This window comes from Falco rusticolus, chromosome 2 (assembly GCF_015220075.1).
Source record: "Falco rusticolus isolate bFalRus1 chromosome 2, bFalRus1.pri, whole genome shotgun sequence".
Classification (NCBI taxonomy): Eukaryota; Metazoa; Chordata; class Aves; order Falconiformes; family Falconidae; genus Falco; species Falco rusticolus.
The window spans coordinates 107,410,791-107,433,453 of record NC_051188.1 but is presented as its reverse complement, the minus strand read 5'-3'; the positions used below and the strand labels follow the sequence as shown (position 1 = coordinate 107,433,453).

Below are 22,663 nucleotides of genomic sequence, written 5' to 3'. Positions count from 1 at the left end.
CTTACAAAACTTATAGTCCACCTTAATCATAACGGAAGGTTAATAAAAGTGAAAAGGGATCTGACACCACTGAGAAAGTGGCAGAGAAACAAAACCTCCGCTGTTTGCTTCTCTTCTCTGTCTCTGGGACAGTTTAAAAATTCCTCAAAAGTAGCTGAGATCTCCACCAGACTTTCTCCAACAGCTCCTAGAATTATCTTTTATTCAGTTAGCCCAGCACCAAAGCCAGTCGGAGAACTGTTCGTGCTATTACAGTCTAATCCTTGATCAGTGGGATTAACGAGACCACTGAGAGACAAAAGAAGCCTGCGTGTGCTTCTTTTAGGAAATAAGCATTTTTTTTCCTTTGTGGTACAAAATTTCCTCATTTTTTTCTCAGAATAGCTCGAGGGAACGGAAGTTTCTCAGCTTGAGATTTAATCTGCTCTGCCTTCACAGGAAGTTACGAATGCCTTGAACAAGCTTTCAGTCAACACGTTTTTCTAAATAAGAAACCCTTTGGACAGAGCCTTACTGCTTAAGGGTCAGGAATGGTTAAACCACAGCTCATGCCCATAGTTCCCATCTAGTTAACCTCACACCTTTATGCTCTTACCATTAGCCCAAGATACGCAGGGTCTGATTCCTGTAAAATCGTAGCAGCCGTTGGGCATTTTGCGCTGTTGAAAGCCTTGCCTGTCTCACTGTAACTGGTTAGGGAGGCCTGTTTTCATTTGCAGACTTATGCAAATAAACATTGCTCAGAGTATTTGTGTCACGGTACGTCTCTGGTCTCTGCGGTTGTTAGTCCTCGACCCAGCTAACTTAGCTGTTTCTCGGCAGTTATAATCATGTTAAACTCACCTCAACATATTTTTACAGCTTCAGCAATTTTACAGGTGTCTAGATAGAAGCAACTTGAAGACTAAGCGTCTCTTGCTGCGAAAGCCAAAAGATAAGCCCCGTTTTGAGAAATTCAGGCTGACTTTAGTCATTCTCTAGAATGAAGAGGTGATTGAAGCCAATCCAAATACATTATTTTAGGAGTTATTAAAGTAATATTAAGTAAAGTCAGTACTGCATGTCATGGCATGCTACTATATCTAAAAAACCATCTCTCATGTACTTCATCCCATCAAGGGATTCTGCATCCCCACTATGCCTGGCAATATGGGGTCATTGATGCTCAAGGATGATGATTGTTGCCAGCATAAAAAGTAAGTTACAACCAGAAACAAATCTTAGCATCTCCCATTCCTATTTATTTTTCTAAAGAGAGTTTATTTACTCCAAATCTTTGAAATCTAGTTCATGCCATTTTCTAAAATGGACATTTTTATACTATAGCCTTCAAAACAGGTTTGTGTATTAAAAGTCAGACAGCAGTAGCCATTTGAGGGGTCATGAAAACTACAGAAAGTATTTCAATTGGGAAAAAAAAAGAAAAAAGGAGAAAAGCTTTGCACTTGTTTATAGCTTCTTCAGGAATACTATTTTTGGCATGGAATTTTCCATGTTTCATCTCTTCTGAAGGTGATTTTTTTCTAAGCTGTCATCAAAATGTGGAAACTTTAACATAAATGCAAAATGCCTGGAATTATGAAAATTGTGTGACTAATTAGTGAGCAAAAAGTTTCACTATTGATTTGATACAGATTATTATGCATAATAATAATAAAGATAAAATATAAATAAAGCACTGATAAAAATGCTCAGTGGAAGTTGCCATTTACTGTGCTAGTCTTGGAAGACAGCAGGTTTTGAAATGTAATGACCGCATTAAAAATCAAGTAGTTTTTAAAGGGCTCAAACACATGATTCTGTTTATTATTGAAAGAAGTACTCTAAAAGAAGACAGGCAGTTAAAATGTGTATTCCAGTGCAAAATGTACTGGGAAATACAATAAAATCTCATATGAAAGACAATAGTGCACTATAACCATATTAGCTTCCAAATTTTGTATACAAACAAGTACTTTATTAACAAACTTCACACCACTCACAAAAGGCAAGAGCTTCACAAAAAATTATCATAAAAACATAGCATAGATATTGATTTTTTTTTGCTCCAAGCTTGCATTCTCTGTATAATGCTTGAGAAGAATGAGAACACGTGTGAAAATAACAATAAAGAAATTGCCAGTGCATAAGCCATTCACTTGGCTATGTTCTTTAAAAGATAATGAACGCAGAGAGCTCGATTCATATTTACACTGCAGTTTTTTCGTACCTTCAGGATAAAGTGTACAAGATGATAGTCTACTTTAGAGCTTGTCTTGGAGAAGAACAGTGTGAAACAGCTTTAATATTAATGAGAATTAGCTTGATACTTTTTAAAGTAGGATGTGAATGTATCCACCTTTTTATTATGTTGATATATCAAAGAAAACACATTCTGTACAAATATTAGTAAAACACATCTGAAAATAGAGACAGTGTAGTTAATCTGCATCATTTTAAAATAAATTTATACAATATTTACATTTTGGATGGTTCCAGAAATTAACACATCCAGATTGTGTACCACTACTTAAACCAATTCTCTGTTATTATAGAAAATGCATTTGCTGTACAAATATTTATAAATATGTATGTATAAACCTTTTCACTGAAATGTCTGTGGATTCATTGAAAAGAAAAGCATGAGATATTCTTATTATCAGCTAACATTTAGCTATCAAGTGTCCACATATTAAACAGTCTAAAGCGTCAGACATCAGACAGAAGTAGATTTTCAGTGTTGAGAATATTTTGTGTTCTGCTTCTGTGCTATCATACCAGCAATACTGATTGTCTTTTCTGAAAATCTGCAGAAAAGCAGCAGGGCTGAGTCAGTTTGACTCAGTGATTGTTATTGACTGCACCATGTCAGACAGGGTTTCTGGGTCTACTTCTTCTTTACCGTTATCTGAATTTTCTGATGAGATGTAACAGCCAGAATCTCTTGGGCAGTCATTTAACTGTGATTTGTCAAAGCCATGGTGAGGGCTTAGGCTTCGTGTCTCCTGACCACCCTCAATTTTCTGCTGCTGTTCAACTAGAAAGAATAGAAAAAGAAGGGAAAAAATGTCAAAATAAATATCCTGGGAAAGAGTTTGAGATAGAAGCGTGACTGTTCTTGAAGAACTGTAGAAACAGAGCTGGTAATATACACACGACTAGATCAATATCTTTTGTCTATCAGAAACAGAAACATCAGTATCAAAGAACTAAAACTACAATTACACGAGTATAACAACATCTAAGTTGATGTTGAGGTTGGCTTTGATCCTGCAGTGTGCTGCTCAGAGATGAATGCTGGAGCCTCTGGCATCGTTCTTTAGACAGAGGTGCTTCAGGCTGTCCACGGGTGCAACAGTCACCATGAGTGGTCACCATGCCCACAGTGGAGATGGCAGCTCTTCCCCTCCCACATTCATGTATTTCAGAGCCTGCTCATGCAATTAGTTGTGTAGCCTACTGTGCCTTGTTTATAACGCACTGCATTGTAGATGATGTGTCTTTTGAACGTAACCCCCACCGGTTTACCTACTCTGTGCACTCTGTAGTGAGATAGAATGCGCTGGTCTTCACAAGCACTCAGCAAAAAGATGTGGTAATTGGGTTTTTTAACAGACTGGGCTTTTCAGTGGCTGATGGAAACTTCCTAAGCTTAGCTTGATATCCAAAAGGTTATTTTCCAAAACAGAAAGACCTCAGAGAAAGCTAAGATGCCTAACTCCTGCGTATGATTTTTGAATACTGTTCCAAATTAGAAGCAAATTATCTTGCGAATGATTGTCCTTGTTTAGCTGCTGTATGACTAATCTGTTCAAACTCAAAAATTTGCAACTCCATGAGAGTATCAGCAGACCTCTCAAAAAAAGCTCAACAAGCTGATGCCTTGCAGACAGGCTATACCTGTATATCATACATCTAATATACCTTGTGGCTAAAGTTCATGTTTGTATTTTCTGACTGTGGAATACATGGTTTGCTCACAGTAAATTTATTGAGAAAACAAGCTATAAAGCCTTTCCCTTTCTTACATTTTTTGTTATGTCATTCCTGTAACTGTATTTTTACTTCAGACTGTGGCTTGCGTTCCAAAAAAAAGTACAAGGAGCAATTCTCACAGGAAACAAATAATTTTACCCCAGATTTTAGCCCTTCAGAGAAATTGTACCTTTTGGCTTTTGCAAAGTAAGTTCCCTTTTTTCACTGGACTTGTTACTCCATGTTTAAATACTTAGCTTTAGATCTTTAGTCAGATTTAAGCTGTCTCAATTCAAGTCCAGGCAGAATGGAAGTCCTAATACATGAAGGATTTTATCCTTTGTCAAAATCTAAAGCTAGATTTTAGCTCCCAGAATTATAAAATTTCTAGAAGAAAAATTCACTTTGACATTTGTTTCAGTTGTTGGAAATTATAAGATTTGGTAAGATGGGAAAGATTTTACATTTGGATCCATATATTTTTTTAGACCTTGTGTTGTATCACAAAGAATAAATTAGAAATTAAAAGTTGAAATGTTTCACTCTGAAAATACTGAAATAGAACAGCAGGAGAGTCAGTACCTTTCTTCATTGCATGATATTTCAACCAACTTATTTCACAAAGCATTTTGACGTACTGAGAAACATTTTTAGATCTTGATGGAAGTCTTGCAGATTTGTTTGGACTGATTAATTATCTTTAATATTTTTCTAACTTTCAATTGCCTAATTAAGTGAATAAACTAATTTGATTTTTCGGGAAAAGAATCCAAAGTCTCAGCTTAGTCATTCTTGCATTAAACCTGAGGTTATACACATAACCTGATGTATTTTTTTTTTAAAAAAAATGACTTTAAATACTTTCCAAAGAATAGAAGTCTCACCTTGTTCCCAAAGAAATTAATGGTTAATTGCACTTGGGTGAAAGAGTACACCTTTCATCAGATTTAATTGATATCTGTAACTGTTTGATCTCCTCGCTTTACAGAACACAGTTTGTCATGTCAAATGTTATCTCTCTTTGCAGGGAAAATATTTGATCATGTAAGGTCCAATTGATTTCTGATTTAAATCAGGAAGGAATTACAAAAGGCATTACACCAGTGAAGGTATTCCTGCTGCTGTTAGTAGCAACAGAAGTAGCCCAGCACAAATAACAGCAGATGCCCCAGTAAAGCCTTGTCTAAACTGTGTCATGAGCATCTCGCACCCGTCCCAGGCCTTGGTCACTGGAGGCTGGCAGGGCTCAGCCGGTGACCGGGTGAAGTCCCCCTGCGCAGCTGCGGACAGGGCTCCCCTGCCCTGTAATCCCCTCATCAGCCTAATGCTGCTTGCTGGTACTTTTACAGCTGCTCTAGCATCATCTGCTGCCCTGGAAAGCAGTGACCTAAAAAGTGTTAATCCTGTTTACATTTTCAAGGTCAAAGAGGAACCTCCATCCATTTTGTTTTACAATGGAAAGAAGACCAAGTAACTAGTGGATTAACAAGAAAATGCTGTTTCAGTCAGTATATTAGTGCCCTGTAACTAGTTATGATAAACTGAGTAGTTCATATGTGAAAAACAGATCCTGAATTCTTTTGTAGTGATTTCTTTCCCTTGTTTCTTTCAGGAAAAAAGAGACAGACAAGTCTGGAACTGAGATTTTTTTAAAAAAAATCTCATTAGGTCAGCTAGCAGAATAAGAAATTTCTATTTCAAAAACATACCGAAATTTAAAACCTCTGTCTCTTCCCATAACACTGGAAGAATTTTTTACATGAAAACCAAAAATCTTCAGGTATTTGAGGCAGTAAAAATATTATGTTTTCTGGGTTTTGTTTTGAGCAGAAAAAGTTTAAGAACACCCTGCTCATATGTAAGATTAAAAGACTGAAACCAAATTCTGACAGGTTTTTTTTTCTCTTTAAAGTAGCCTTAAATATTATGCAGCAACTGCTAAACCACTTGAGCAGGATACTGAGCATTATAAATATATGTATGATGCAACTATATCTGTTGCTTCATGAGAAAAGAAACTACGCTTTTTTTTTCTTTTCTTTTTTTTTTTTTTTTTTTTAGCTTTTGGCTCTTACATTCAATTTTACTTATTTCCTTCCTCTAACATATACATGTTCAAGTTCCAAATTAGTAAAGGTAAGTTTGCTGTCTTAATCTTTCAGACATCAGAAGAAAGATACAATTCACAGGAAACAGGAATTGATAAAATTAAACTGCTGTTAGATGTTGTAGAGTCATCAGAAATAACGATCTTATCATTTCGCTACAGTAAAGCAGTTCCATATAAGATAAATAGCTTTCAGTCACTGTTGTCTGATATGGCCAGAAGAGTCCACGATACGCATCATTTTGACACAAATATTCTAATACTGCTTTAGACGGTAGGATTATACTCAGACTGCTGAAAAAAAAGTGAGGCCTTTAGCCTTGGTAATAGCTGTGTGATGCATACTTATTTTCCTCACTGTTTAGATCTTTGAAATGAATATTTGTTATTCAATGGCATAGATGTGCATGACACATGCAGGGATAGATCTTTTTTTTACCTTCACCAGCTTTTCCCCCTTTTTTAATGAGTTTAAAGTCCCGATTAAGAAAGCACTTTAAGCTCAGATTTAAGGCAATTCAGCTCAAGACTGTACAGAGGTCACACATCACTCCTATGTTGTTATGTTGGTTTAAACCAGATGACTGGCAGGAGGCTTGGATTTTGTCTTGGAAGAAAAAAGAAGTCACCCAGCAGCCAGCCATACTTCATGGGTGTGCCCTCTGAGAGTTTGCCTTCATGAGTTTTTCCCAGAAAGAAAACCAGGCTAGGAGCGTGATGCTTTGGCCTGAGCCACTTGCATGCCTTCCTGGAAGGTGCAGTGGTGACGTACTGAGCAGCACCACACAATAACTGAACAGAACAAAGTGCGTCTTTCTGGCTGAGGTTAGACCTCCTAGGTACATATCAAGGCCTTCTACCAGCCTGTAGTGCCTGTACTAGTTAGACCGCCTAAATTTAAACACGAAATGAAAACTCACAAAGCATCAAACTCAGAAAGGATGGTTTTGAAGCATTAAATGGTGATGCTTCTTGAAAAGGAAGCAGAGAAACCTGAAGCGGTTCTGTACACCCATGCAATACTTTGGGGTCTCAAAGGAGTAAACCTTTTGTGGGTATTTACAGACAAGCAGCTTAAAAAATTGTGCTCACTGAAGTCAGTGACATAGCTTTTCTGGGAGGGACACTGAACTGATGTGAGAGTCTATGGTGAAAACAGGAATAAAAAGCTTCTGTTTTCTCTAAAATCTGGAAGCAAACATCTGCCTGAAAAAGGGTGAAAAATACTAATACTCATGCAAGGATGAACTTCCTTGGGAAATCTGGAAATACTATGTCCAGGTCAATGAGTTGTACCACAGTACAGAGGGGGAGATTGTCTTGGAACACTATTTGACCTTGACATTTCATTGTAAAATCCCACGTTCTTGAAGGGACTGCCCAGTGTAAAATGATGCTGGGTCCTCACATAAGGAATGCAACTGAGAACTGAAAGTCGTGTCCTCAGCTATCTACTATCTTGCTGTCCAAGTACAACAAATAAGGAACAAACCATATCTGGTACTGGCAGTGGGATTTCTGGCACTTAAATATGAAAAGTGAGCTAAGGAAGTGGATTTGGGGAAATAAGCATACAAAATTATTCCCCAAATTGCACATATGCACCTTGTTTTTTCTATAAAATGAACTGTATGCACATATCCAATGAGTCTAATTCTTCTTTAACTCAGAATAGCTTCAGACTAATATAACCTGCTGGACTTCAGGAGTGAACCTCTTGACTTACATCATCTAAGTGAGAAGAGAATTAAGGCTATACACACAAAACCGCGTGTCCTAGGAAACAGTCAAGAAAAAAGTTCCAAACTTCTTTTATTACTTTATTCATTAACCATCCAGCAACTGCTTCGCTTTAAAAATAGCATCCTGCAAAAGCACAGACATCCATCTCCTGTCTAGAAGCCATCTGGGAGAAGAATGGAAAGCTATTAAGAAATACTTTATGAAAAGGACCTTTTTTTTTCCTCTCCAGCCATGAATTCATGGAAACCAATCATTTTGTCCAAAATATATAGGTCTAATCAACTTATAAAAAATTTTAAAAGAGATCTGGGAAGAGGGGGGGGGGATGTTGTGAGGAGCTTACAAGACCTTGCAGTTCTAGGATAGCTGTGCAACATGAAGTATTTGAAGATGGTGAATTTGGGCCTGGACTCCCAGGAAAGGTAGAAAGAAGGTAGTGGAGGACCAGGAAGCAAAATCTGCCTAAAACCAACTATGTGGTAGCATTTGCTAAATAAAACTTAGTTTTTAATTCTTGGTATAAGATGGGTTAAGTTTTTCCTTTCAAATCCATTCAGGTCTAAATCAAACGTAAGATGAAAAGATTCTCACTGCCAGAAATGCTACATTTTGGACAGCTTTAAGAAGCTTATAATGCGAAAACTATTGCTGCAGGTCTTTTAGTTAGAAAACTCAGTAACTGCTTATTCTGCAACATGAATTATATAGTCACAAGTATGCGGCATGAAGAAATCACTTAGTATAACATGCAATAAATGTCAAGAAAAAGCCAAGGAAAGGAAAAGACATTAAAAGCCCTGTAAAAACATCTGGACATTTCACAATATCAGATATCACATTAAAGAAGTATTAAATCTCTTTTTACTACATTTATAGTAGAATCTAATAAAATGAGGCTACGTTTGCGCACGCTTGGCTGTTCTGAATAGTAGCAGAGTCACAAAAACTTGGAAACCCTTGCATTTCAGCTCTGGACCGTACCTGAGACCCCATCCATTAATCAAACACATGCTTCACAGAAGCACGAATGTAATGCAAAGACATGGAAGTCTTCCAAGCTTTGTGAGAAAGATGGGCTTAGAACAATAAATATGGTCTATAGCCTTAGTACGTTTTTTCACAAAGCTTATAAAAAGAGTGAACTTTTATCTGGAGAAGTGCTGAAGTTATATCTAGAACACTCTTGGTCGGTAAACAGATTACCTTGTAGCTGTGGGTAATTATGCTGCTCACTTCTAAGCAATGCAGAAAATCAATTTTAATTAAAAAATCATTTATGCTGGACTGAGTCATGCCCATTTAGGAAAGAAAAAAATATTGACCTAGGAAAGTTCAGTTCAGATGCAGGATTTACTTTCACAGTAGCACCCACCTCTTTCAACCCAATTTTCCAATTGGATTGACAGAAGGACAAAGAGGTCAAATGATTTGGACAAAGTCAAGCCCAAGCTGAGCTTATCCCCAAGATCATCTTGACTCCCTGTCTTTCATTATAACAACTTAACAGATAGCTTCTATCAATTTTAGTCTTCATATCTTTCTTTTTAAAGCAGATTTGCTAAATTCTGCTCTGTCCCTACCAGTCATGTGACAAATGCTACGAACCTTTGGCAACCAAGACAAGACAAGGATTTGATTCAGTCCCAATTCAAGACTCTAAACCAGGAAAGTATTTATGCATGGCTTACCTTAAAATATACGTGAGTCTTATGAAACTCAGCTACACTTTAAATGCATGCTTATAGCTGGCACAATTGTATAAAGATGTCTTGGTTCCGGTCCCTGTGAGTATTCAAAAATTCTGGGTATATTGTTTTATTGAATATTAATACTGGAAAGATTGGCTATACCTATCTAAAGTAGATGTGAAGCAAATATTCATTTTTTCTTTTCATCTAAGACTACAGTGTCATCACTGAGTTTAGAGCAAGGGCTACTTTATAAGATTTAATGTTATTATTTCCAGAACCATTACAAGAATTTAAATACTCAACTATCATACAGATAACATCAGGGACACTGTTTTGCCTGGAGAATTGACTTAATTCCATGCTGCCAATTAGGAAGAACCCTATTTGAATAATTAAGGTAATTTCCTTAATTTTCAGTTATGGTACGTGTAAGGACCTTGTTATGTTTGGTCCTTGCACACGTGTGTGTAGAATTTGAAGTGTGAAGACACCTTCAGAAAAAGGAAAACTTGGTCTCATCTTCTAAAAAGGTTAGGTGTCTAAGGCCGCTTGCTATGGTTTTTGTCGCACAAAGAATATAAATAGTAAGCCATATCCTCACACTCTTGTGGTCTGTTAAAAAACATTGTTTTGGTTTCATTTTTCAAACTGCTGCAAAACTGCAAAATTACAATCTAGATTTTTTCATTAACTTTTCTGGTGTAATATACTGACAAAGAAAAGCATACACAATAAAAGGTGCAGAAAGTGCAGCAAGGCTGCAAGTTACCAAGAAGTATATAAAAATGTGCATACAGTCAGTTTAAGGGAAAACTAGGGAAACAAATGTATTTTCAGATGATTTCCAGCTAGATCCCTGCAATACAATTCTTGGAAAACGTAGCCATTTTTTTCCTGGATTCACCCTTTCAATCACTACTTCTACATAGACGGCCCTTCAAGAGCCCTTTTCTAGCCTGTCATCTCTCTCACAAAGCTATAGACCAGAAAGAACTACTGAACCTGGTGGGCAAAGAAACCCTTTTAGTGCCTCTCTAACGTGTTTGCAAGAACCTTACTCTTTCCCTGAAAGCTGACTGAGAACAGGAAAGACTGCATGTACAAATGGGGTCCCCAGACAGCCCAAACACACAGTAAAAACAAGGTCAGCAAACACACAAAGCGGGAGGTTAGAGAACACACGCAGGAAAAGCTGCATGGATGAGGTAGCCAAAGACATGCATAGAAATCCAGAGAGATTTATGTACTGCAGCACACAGGGTATATATGTGCATGGAGGTATGTGCATACATATGTACATGTGCTGCAGTGAGAATTGGAAAGCTGCCTACCTACTGAAGAGATAAAAAGTGGGCATCTGACAGGAACTGATATTAAAATATCCCAGAAAGACATTGCTTTTCTGGGTGTCCTTTTCTTTCTTTCAGATGCTTCTCAGTTGCAAGTGCACATTTGATTAAATGACTGCTCAGCACAGGGGTGAGTATGCACAAATTTCAATGAAGACGAAAATGTCTCCTGCTTTGGCTTAGTGTCTAATTAAGTAGATGCTTAACTGTAGTTTCTAGGAATTTGGCATAAATTATTTAAAATTAGAAGTCAGGCTGGAAATATCATTAAAATATCGTGAGAACAGTATTTGCTGTTCTGTATCCTAGCTTTTCCACTCCCAGTGAAAGGAGCAAGTGAAGAAAACAAGGGTGATCAATACACATACATTTACATACACTGTATGATCAGCTTTCAGAAGCTCACCGGAAACTTGAGTCAGAGTCATTTTGAGAAAAGGATGCAAACCAGCTATTAGTATATATTTAATTTTTTTAAAAAAAACATTGCTACAAAAGAAACTGATTTGGATAAGGATTTAAGTGTGAGATGAAGTGAGGGAGGGAAAAGCTGTCTTATTCTCCAGAATGCTGTTTAAAAAAACTTTAAAGAAAATTCTTTATTGTAGCTATTTGAAGTAAGTTATGTTTTGGTTAAGATACTAGCACAGAGTTTGAGAGGTTTAATTTTCTGCTCTTGCACAGACCTTGTGACTTTTGGGAAGTCACTTATCCCGTCTGGAGGGTTGGGTCCCCAACCATAAGTAGGGTCGTTCTTAAGCAATAGTTACTACTAATCTCTAGTGTAGGACCTATACATAAGAAATATTAAATAATTCACGTGTTGCTAGTATAGTAATCATATACATATCTAGAAGAGATGTATGGTTTGCTATCTGAACAAATAAGACAATCATCTTATTCCATGTTTCATATCTAAAAGAAAACTGGTTTAACAGGTCAGTGTGAGAATCACTATTTCTTTAGAAGTGTTTCTTCAGTTAAAACTTGCACATGACTCTTAACAAAGCTTAAACACTTACTGTCATAGTCCTGTAGATTTTCAATTGCTGATAACAATCTTGCCCTGTCTTCTGGATTTGAAATATTTAATTCAATCAGGTGGCTCTCCTGTAGATCCTTTAAGTCCTCTAGAGTTTCATAGCCATTTAGCAAGAGGGTTGATGCATATTCCTACAGAAAGAAACAAGCAAAGCCTCTCATGTAAACAAGCACTGTGTTTAGTACAGGAATAGGAACAATTTCTCTTTTACTTTTTTGTCAGGTTGAAATGGGCTCTGTTCTTCAGTCTGATTGACCCACCTTTGGCCTAAAACCAGAGCTGGAGAGCAAGCCAGGACAGAGGCAGAGATCCCTGGGGGTTCTCCTGGCCATCCCAGCATCTATGCCTGAGCTGTCTAAAAGAGTCAGGCAGCAAACTGGACCCAGGACAGAGGCTTGCCAGAAATTATTTGATCTGCCAGTTGTCTGGACTTTTGTGTGTCACCCTACGAATGCATCCCATGCTGGGTCCAGGAGGGTCTCTGAGGAAGGGTGTGCTCTGCCTTTGCACAGAAGGAGCCCTTCGACATAAGCAAGGTGAGAATCTGAGGGAGGCCTCAGCTGTGCTGTGTGGTCCCCCTTGACCAGTGTGTCAATGCGGTATGAAACTGCACACACTCCAGGGAAAGGAGTGTTTGCATCAGCACCAAAGCAATAACTGTTATTAAAAATGTTATCTGTAAATCATGACCTAATTATGCTTTGACACTCAGTTGAGAGCTAGGGTTGCAGTGAGGGAGAGAGGTGCAATATGAGCATAGTGCAAAAGGACTATTGCTCCCTAAAGATCACAAGAAATTAGAAACCCAAATTCTAAATGTTGGCACTGGAGTCAGACTGCGGTCCTCTCCCTGCGCTGGCTGCACTCACCCACCTCCTGTGCTTAGGCACACAACTGCAGTCAGGTTATGGTGACTTGACAAGTCACTACTGTGCCTCTTAGCCTACCCAAATGATGCAAAATGCAGTTCTATAAGGCAGCCTCATCAGATAAAAGACAGACACGAAGCTGCTTAGCTTTGCTGACACCAAAACCACTGAAACCTGCCTTTCTACATCTGCCTGGAAATGACATCCAAACCCAAGTGCACAGAAGTGAAACGTTTCAAATACAGCGGGGAAATGTGTTGGCTGACCTGCAGGTGGACACAGTCCAGGAGCTCTTGCAATGTTTTAGGCTCCGTCCTTTTGCTTCCTCTGGGTGGCTTTATCTTTTTGGGTGCAGCTTCCTCTTCCAAGATAATATCCACGTAAATGAACTTGAAGTTTCCTACTTTGTTGTTCAGCATGCCTGTCCATATGCCCATGGGGGTTTTGCAGATGATATCTATGATGTCTCCTTTCTAGAACAATAAAAAAAACCACACCACTGCTTACACATCTGGTTTGTTATATGTGGCTTTTCCTCTGTGTACAAAAACCAGCACAGGCAGCACAGAATCTCAACTGGTCAGTGCAAAGTAACTTTTTACAACTACCCAGCTTTAGCTCCTTTGCTTTTATAAAATCTCAGCAAAGTAACTACAGAAAAAGGAATTAGTCCTTATCTCTGAATTCGTGGGAAGGAGAGGTGTTTGTGCTCCAGCTGGTCCCTGAAAAGGTATAGGGTTGCATCAGCAATCAGCTTTTGCCATGGACAGTGGACGTAGCTTTGGCAAAAAGCAAGGGAACACTGTGAGGTTATCTTTCAAGTATGTGCCAAACCATTTACATGATAATGTTATTATCCAGCATCCCAAGGGTCTTCAGAAATTGATAGCTGAGCTATGTGAAAGGTGGACTTTTACTCAATTTACAGTAAAAAAAAACCAGCTACATTTCTCAAAGGCAATAAAGAACATTTAACTGTCTTAATATCTTCCTGTCTGTCTTTCCCAAAGTACTGACAAATTTTTCTATTACTATATTAACACCAGAGAAAATAGTGGAAGGTGCCTTAGCAGACAGATCTAGAGGCTTCAGCCCCTCCACACTTGTGCATCCACTCATAAATGTGAGGCAAAAAAAAGTGACAACACAGCTACTTCAAAAGGGCTTTTTGGTAAAGGTGTTCACAGGCATGTTGTGAACCGAGGTCTCAGCTTAGCAAAACAGTCACTGGGAGTAATTCTCGTAGTAAGAAGGTTCCCTTGTAAGTCATAGCCCCTACACAACTTGCTCCTGTGACCTCAGAATTGAGTCCTCTCTTCAGCGCAGGTACCACAGAATTTATAAAAATGTTGAAAGCCTTTAAAGAGTTATCCAACAAGTCCCCATGTACAGACTTCATTTGGCATTCTGTTACAAAGTTAAAAATCTACTCAGTTTATTAAAATATTTGTTAACAATTCCAAGAGTTTTGACTCTATTCTGGTCTGGTCAAGAAACTGCAAAAAAAGCAGCCCCCTGGTCTTGGTACAAACCCAAGTATGAAATCGACTGTGTTTCAGTGACCTGGTTTTGTTAGAATATGGAGCTCAGAGCTATGAGCACGTTTGAAATGGAAACTAAGCAAACATTTGTTTAAAGCTCTATAAGCACACATATTATTCTACACACTCATGGAGGTTTAGGAACTTCAGACGTGGATGCAGATGAGGATTAGGCAGTGGCTCTAAGCTAAACTGCAGATGCACTGTGAATTCAGATTCAGGGTACTGAAACTTTGTGAAACAAATTTAGGGGATTTCAATGCTAGAGTAGTTGTTTACAATTCTAAGATACACAGCCCCAGTGACTAAAAAAGGAACCTGTGTGAGCCAGCAGACATTTGCTGTTTTGAGACCAGTTAAACTGTTTTGAAAGAAATCCACTAGGTGGGGGTGGAAGTGGAGGGCTGCAACGTGTGAGTGGTGAAGGCTGCAAGGACTGGCAGGGCAATGGAGAAGGAGACTGCCGTGAAATACAGATGAGGATTTTGACAAAAAGAGGCTGTGAAGAAGAAGAAAAGATGCTGAAGTGTGAATATAATCTGGATATGGATGCGTTTATAAAGAGGGAAAAGAATGAAGTCCAGGTTACAGCCATGAGTAGTCTGAAGGATGATGATATGGAATGCATCTGCATGGAAGGAGCAGAAAACGGCTGGGCTTTTCTAATAATGTTCAACCAGGTCCACATCTAGAGCTCCTTTTTCTCGCTCACACCCCTGCCGTGTTGTCAGGGCCAGAGAAAATTCATAGTTCAAAGGTATGCTTAAAGAAAAGCTTAATGGAAAGGCAAAATGTTTTCATTAAAGACAACGGGTGCCACTGAACTTTTGATATATGCTACTTGTGACTGGAAAAGCTGGGGAGGCAACTTCACATCCCATGAGACTCAAGTTTGTCTTACTCCAGACCTAGTATGCAGGAAGCAACATGGTTTTTACTCTAAGGAAAGCTGTAGTATCCAGGTGGACACCATGATGAGGTACCTACCTGGAGTCTATGCCTTAAAAAGTCTTTCATGGCAGTTGGCTTTGCAGCATTGTCTGAACTAAGTCCTTATAAAAGCATTGCAAAAACCAGATTGATCTTGCTTTTAGAGCATTATACATGCGCTAACAGTTAGAAATGCATTGGTAAACATTTTCTTCACACGTAAAAAATGTGTCCCCTGGCATTCTTACTGGAAAAGAAGAAAACCTGGTGGTTGTCTTACCTTGATTTTCAGAGAGTCGGTGTCATAAGGACTTGGTGTGAAGTCAGTGTGAACCTTGGCTCGACCGCAGAAGGGCCCACTGTAAGGGACTTCATCATCAAACCGGAGGCTGTCCCTGTTGCTCGTTCCATCTGAGCAACTGGTCACCCCACCTTAAAGAGAGACAAGTTGAGAGACCTCCTGTACCAAGACATACAATTCTGCACAGCAGCCAAGAGGAAAGTGTTCGGAAGCACAGAATTGGTGAAAGAGTGTACTCTGTGTGGTTTTGACACATTCCAGGAAAAATAAATTCAATAAAAAGCATATTGCAAGGGACCGAAGAAAATAGATAAGACATCTTTCATTAAAATCATCACTACAATAATCTGTTTCTGGTGATGATACTAAAAGAATACACATTTTACCTGCAGACTTTTTGAAATATTACCTCTGCAGATTAATAAAATGTACTCTAAAAGTGCAATTTAGGGAATTAATTCTGCTGAACTTCTCCTGTTTATTCAAAGAAATGAAAACAAGTACTGTAGAAGTTATTTTATTTCATTACAGAGCTAGCTGAAACATCAAAGGAACCTGCATTGCGGAGAGAAGTCTTAATCTTATCAACATTTCTGCTTGTCATTTTATCCAAGTTGAGCAATAAAATATCAGCAGAGTAATTCAAGCAAATTTGAGCAAGCTCTGCAATATCCCATCCAAATATGTTTTTAGATGACAGCAGCAGTGTGTTGGAAGTAAACTCCCATACACAATTTTCACAAATCACATCATAGAAAATGATCATAAAAATGGTTTTGTTTGAGGTGATTGCTTAAGTGCACAGTTCCGTCTCAGGACCAGATTAACTACTAAGTGCAAATGGTCTGGACTGCATCTCAAGTCCCCACTTAGGGCTCATGTGGTGCCTGCAGTGATGGCAGGGCAATGTCACCATAGGCAGCTGTGGCCTGCTGCCCAGCAAATATCCACAGCAGAGCAATGGACAGAGAGGTGGAGGCGAACTCTGCTTCTCATCAAAGATTCATCTGCCCTCTGACTGAGACTACCCTGTTGGGGGAGGGTTTTCAGTGGGTTTGGGGAGAAGGAGACTGTGCCTCACTGCACCATGACCTGAAGCCACCAGGTCAGGCCTCCATCACCTGTCATCTCAGAGAGACCTCTGACTTGGTCTGCCTCGCATCTGCAGGGCGAAGGATGAAGTCACAGCCACTACCCCAGAAAGGATGCTTGTGTGGCTGCACACAGGGGTTGCAACCCTATGGGTGCCAGCACCACGGCACTGATAACCCCAAGAAACTTTTATGACATATATGGCATATATACCAGCAACATCCCCTATAATATTTTTTTTTCTTTTCTTTTCTTTTCTTTTCTTTTCTTTTCTTTTCTTTTCTTTTCTTTTCTTTTCTTTTCTTTTCTTTTCTTTTCTTTTCTTTTCTTTTCTTTCCTTTTCTTTCCTTTTCTTTCCTTTTCTTTCCTTTTCTTTCCTTTTCTTTCCTTTTCTTTCCTTTTCTTTCCTTTTCTTTCCTTTTCTTTCCTTTTCTTTCCTTTTCTTTCCTTTTCTTTCCTTTTCTTTCCTTTTCTTTCCTTTTCTTTCCTTTTCTTTCCTTTTCTTTCCTTTTCTTTCCTTTTCTTTCCTTTTCTTTCCTTTTCTTTCCTTTTCTTTCCTTTTCTTTCCTTTTCTTTTCTTTTCTTTTCTTTTCTTTTCTTTTCTTTTCTTTTCTTTTCTTTTCTTTTCTTTTCTTTTCTTTTCTTTTCTTTTCTTTTCTTTTCTTTTCTTTTCTTTTCTTTTCTTTTCTTTTCTTTTTTCTTTTCTTTTCATTTAATAATTCCACTCTTAAAAATACTCAGTTTATTTCTGGAGAGGTATATCTACCCTAGCTTCCATCCATTTAGTCAAATTACACTTTTGCCTGCCAGACTGAAGAGCTCTCTACCATCACATTTCTGATCACCAGCTCTGATACCTCAGACTTAAACAGTAGCAATATTGATCCAGCGACTGAATAAGAAGTGTGGATGTCCTGTACTTACTAGATGAGCTTTGGCCACTGTTCAGACTATAGAGACTTTCCATAGAGTCACTGGCTTTTAGGGAGACCTTCTCAGTGTGTGTTCCACCACCAGGATCATTATCATCTTTTCCTTCTTCATTCTTCAACACAAAAAACAGATGTTAACCAGCAAGAAATGTGTTTTAGATAAACATTTGGTTTTTTTCTTTTAAAACATCATTGGAGATTAACTCATCCTTACACTTTATTATGAACCACCCTATGAAAGAAAGCATTTTAGTATCCTGGTACTAAGGATGCCCAGCACCTTGTGATCTTGGAGAAAACCCCTGCCTCCTGTCTGCCCCACTCACTTCATTGACTCCTGCTCAAGCAGCTGAACTGATCCCCCATCCCAGAAGACCACAACATACCACAGCAGTGACAAAGGTTTGTAATGGGGAATTCACAGGCAGCCAGATAGGTCTGATTGTCTCAGAGGAGGAAATATAAAGTTTAATTCCGAAAGCACATGGCGAAGTGCTAGCTGATGTAGCTGTGTTTTGTGTTGAACTTCTGAAGACCATGGGCGCTCGGTGGCAGGCTGGCACCCCAGCCAGGGCATTCAGGAGGCAGGTTGCCCACATGAACCGCATTGGTGTGCTCTAGCACCATGCTCATCACATTGCCTGACCTACACATTGGCCTCGAAACCCAGTGCATTTCAGAATTAATGGATGCATGTTTCCCTCACAAAATCTAATGGTGTATGAAATTGGCCCCTTGAGTTTATAACATTAAATCACACCTCAGGAATCACAGCCTATTCCAAACAATAAGATCCATATTTCAATCACAGGTAAGTTAGGGACAATGTAACAACTAAATGAAATAATGATGAGCTTTCAAAGGAAGGAATTTCTTCAGCAGATTTCACCACATTGTCAACGTCTGTGATATTCTGATGCAAATAAAACATCCTGCACCACATAGGAAGTTACATCATATTTGGGGAAATATGAATTATTCATCAGTTGGCTGATGAAGTCAAGCAACAATGGCAGCGCATGGATGACGTAGAGACCCATACAAGTATGTATAAGGCATAGCATTGACTATGTTGGTTTTCAACAAAGACAGTGCTTGTTACACCAGTCAGCAGCGTAGCCCATAGCTTAATCAGCAGGCCAGTATTGACTGCCATCATCTCCTGCAGGAATTAAAACCATGCTACATGTGTGTCCAGTCAGATAATTCAATGAATTTGTCATGTGAATAATTTCTGTAAATTTGCAGAAGCTAGATTTTGAAATTCTGATTTTTCTTTCTTATAATGTAAAAATCATGGCTTGCAACCTCTTGAACTTTAGCAAAAAAACCCCACACACTAAACTAATGAGATAGGATTCCTTGTCTTTGACCTCCAGAAACTGTCTAAAGGTATCCTGTGAAACACTGCTTTCTACTTGTGAAGTTTCTTATTTATTTTCCCTACTTATTTGATATTGATATGTGTGAGATAGGAGGCAGACTAGCTAGATTTTTTAGGATGATTAATTATAAGAAGTCCTTTTTCCTTATGTTTTAAAATTTGGAACTCACTGTCACAGTATATTGAGAAAACAGGGTTTGCATTGTGTGAAACATACTTTTTTATGTTTAATAAAGATATGTTCATTAAGATTTGATAAGGTAAAAACAGATAAGGCATTTGAATTGTCATGCTCTAAGGATGCTGGGTGACCTCTACAAAATGGACTTCAGAAACAGTCGGAATCGAATAGAAGATAAATTCTTCTAACGAAGCATTTTGTACAGGCTGAGAATCAGACTGCCAGTGGGGTTCATCTGATACTCCCTTGTGCCCACATCAGGACATATTTTTGTGATGCTTATCCAAATGCTTCTTCAGGAAAAAGCAAAATTAAATGATACGAAACTCCTGTGTCTATCTTGGGCCCTTACTGGATGATGCTGTAATTTTATATGTGCATGTGTGTGTACATTAGCATGCACATGAAAGAAAGGGTGCCTACCAAAAGCTGTTTTAATTCAGTATGTGTTACCACGTTTTATGGATTGTGTTAACATGACAATTGAAACATGAACAGAAAAATGCCCATAACATTTTTGTTTCACATGTATTATCATCTAACATGAGATTCTTAAGCTGTATTTACCATCTCCTCAGAGAGTGCCTTGATGTACTTTTTACCCATCTTTTTCTTCATGGTAAGGGAAATGGCTCTCATCTTCTTACCCAAACTTCCTCCATTATTTGCTGCTTTAGCCTGCACTGCTTCTCCAATGTCACTTATAGTCTCCAGCTCAGATATCTGCTTTGAAACAAAAAAGTAAGCAACAACTCACCATGAAAATGAAATTTGTTGTAGTGGAATAGGAATTACAGGGAAATATTAAGGACACCAACGCTGTTAGGATGACAAAGTCAGTCATAGCCGTTTTCCTGGGGAATTGTGTACCTAAACCCGTTTGCAGCACACCACTGTATGCATGAATGACAGAAAAAATGTATTTTATGCTAGAAAATGTTATTTCCGATTGTCCTTGTTCTTAACCCAAATAAGAATTGAGGGGATTTTTCATGGATCATGAAAACAAAAGTGACAGATCTGCAGGTTGCGTACGTGTGCCGGTTACTTTGGGCATACACCAACCTGAAGAGCACTTCTGTCTTTCTGGGAAACTGTTTCTAATCTTCACATCAAAGTACCAAAGTTTAGGTCTGATTCTCTTGTTCATTTTGGCAAGGACTTAATCACCGAGACAGACCCAGGTGCACAAGCAAAGTTCTCCCCAGTGTACATTTCCACAATGGTTTCCCAATGTTTTTGAATAATTGTTGTGGGAAAGTGAACTGCAAAAAGTAAAACTTTGTGTTATACAGACCTCAGCTGAATCATCTGTCTTTGATATTGAGTGGTGCCTGAAACGGTCAAAGCTTCCAAAGCTGCTTGTGCGCTGGAAAAAAAAATTAGAAAAAAAAATGAGAAGACAAACCTTGACCCACCGGTGGGGTTTTGTTCTGTTATTAAGACTTAAATACAACTGTCAAGTCACTTGTTTGCGTTAACCCAGATCAGCGGACCATCAACTGCTATAACCAGCTAGAAACAAACTAAGAGGTAACTATAGGGAAAAGAATTGTAACTGTAAAGCCAGAAGCAGAAAAAGTGAGTAAGAGAAACAATACTGCTTCAAATACTAATTAGATAATGGATATAATTATGAGTTCTTCTACATCAGTTTCACATTACTTATACACAGATTTCTATGAGTTACTTCTAAGTAAGATTGCTGTCTATGAGCTTAGAAAAAAAGATGTTTCCATAAATGTCATACAAGATATAGAGTCAGTTTTGGTGGTGTAAACTGTGGCAATTTATACAGTTTAATTTTGCAGTGGGGAGACTGTTTACAGTCCTTTGCCAACAAGAATCAGCAAGAAGTGACAAGGATTATGAATACATCTTGTCCAAAATGCATACATTGTGGAGGGTGTAAGTAACAGAATAATCAGGCAGGACTCATGTTTGTCTTCCCAGTCCTCCAATTCAAAAATATGATTTTTAAACATAAACAGGTACAGTTTTTCCCTGTGCCACAGCTTTGCTTAACATTAGAAAGGCTGCATCACCTGAGCGGTACGCTAAGAGACCATGAATGGATTGCTTTTACTTCCTTCTACTTTTCACCCTTTCTGCATGTGGGTAAGTGGCATGGCAAGGAGGGAAGTGGCACAGCAGATTTTTGCAAGAGAGGTCGCACAGAAATACCTGGCAGACACGCACAGGAAGAGCTGGCTGACACCGCGCTGCCTATGGTGGCAAACCGCGGGGAACTGGCATTGATGGCAAAGTCAGAAGTCCCTTTAAGTGTAGCTCTAATAATGGCCAGAATTTGGATATTTATCCACTCTACAGTGTAAGAGCTTGTTTTTATATCTTCGCCAGTACTCAAATCTAAATCCAGAATTACTCCTTTTTTAAAAAAGTTCTTCACTCTTCCATACTAAATGGAAGCCTTTTAACGCAGTATCAGGGTTCTTGAGCAGGGTTTAACTATTATGTACTGTGCAATATCATCTCAGTATATTTCTGAGTATTCAAAATCTCCTGTGGAGGAAAAAAAACACTGAACGAAATAACAAAAAACAAAATAAATACATCCTGAACAATTTAAGAAGTGATTTCAGACTACCTGGCTACAGGTTTTCCTGCATTTATTAATCCATTTACCTTGCCCATGTGATTTCAGCCAAACTGGATCCTTGCTCCATTGCTTTCTTCCCTCACCCCCAGCCACACAAGCCCTCTTTTGATCTCCCCCCGGTTTCTAAAGCATGTATCGTGTCCCCTTCCCTTGACATCTCCAGCTACCTCCTTTCTCTCTCCATCTGGGAACGCCACAAGCCTCAAAAGGGCCTGTGAGCTCCCGGTTCTGCCTACTGTTACAGCTTTCCAACCTTCTCTACCAGGCAAGAATTTTCATGAGGTAGCCTCAGAGGCAACTGAGGTAAACCATCCTTTGGGCAACAAAAGAAGAGGAGAAAAAGACTGGTTTAATAGCCGGTCCCATTGCCTGCCTTTGCATTGCAGATGTGCTAATGCTGGCATCAACCTGCTCAGTGATGGTGAAACCCCTCAGTGGTGGTGAGAGGAGCCGAACTGCCCGAACAGCGAGCGCTGCGGGGAGCAGCACCTTTGCCGTGCCTGCCCTCCCGTCTCCTACCCAGGCGCCAGGGTTGGTGATGCTGCACGAGTGCCGTCCTCCAGAAAGCCGGAAAACCAAACACCTGTTTGAACCGAGACCTAAGCAATGACTTCAGCCGCTTGCAAATTTCTGAGTGCTGGTACAGCCCCATACCTGCTCTGTCCACAGCCACCTCTGTGGGACTCATCAGCAACAGTGTCAGGCTCCTGACGCCACACGGGGTGGCAAGGGGGCATTCAGGCTCTGCAGCCATGATCTTAAGGAAGGAGTTTATCAAAATGATACCAGCTATGCCGAGCACACACGTACCTCCCCTGTGGGTTTCCATCCAGGAAGAACCCCATCTTATTCTGTCCCTGCTCACAAATCACAGGGTTACTATCCATATTAGCTCCTTTATCTCTTACATGCAGCCACCTTTAAACT

At 39.0% G+C, this 22,663-nt stretch overlaps 1 protein-coding gene across 4 annotated transcripts in view; it reads right to left on the bottom strand.

Moving 5' to 3' along the window:
- Positions 1 to 1,770: 1,770 nt before the first annotated feature.
- The window catches only part of LOC119143519 (SAM domain-containing protein SAMSN-1-like), a 98,297-nt gene continuing 77,404 nt past the window's right edge, over positions 1,771 to 22,663 (bottom strand). For all 4 annotated transcript variants that reach the window (XM_037377857.1, XM_037377859.1, XM_037377858.1 and 1 more), the window contains 7 exons: positions 20,414 to 20,485; positions 19,684 to 19,839; positions 17,544 to 17,664; positions 15,507 to 15,658; positions 13,022 to 13,228; positions 11,867 to 12,017; positions 1,771 to 3,016 (listed from right to left, as the gene is read on the bottom strand). In XM_037377857.1, coding sequence (XP_037233754.1) covers positions 2,811 to 3,016; positions 11,867 to 12,017; positions 13,022 to 13,228; positions 15,507 to 15,658; positions 17,544 to 17,664; positions 19,684 to 19,839; positions 20,414 to 20,485 — 1,065 coding nt within the window. In that variant the 3' untranslated portion in view covers positions 1,771 to 2,810. The remainder of the gene's footprint in view (positions 3,017 to 11,866; positions 12,018 to 13,021; positions 13,229 to 15,506; positions 15,659 to 17,543; positions 17,665 to 19,683; positions 19,840 to 20,413; positions 20,486 to 22,663) is intronic.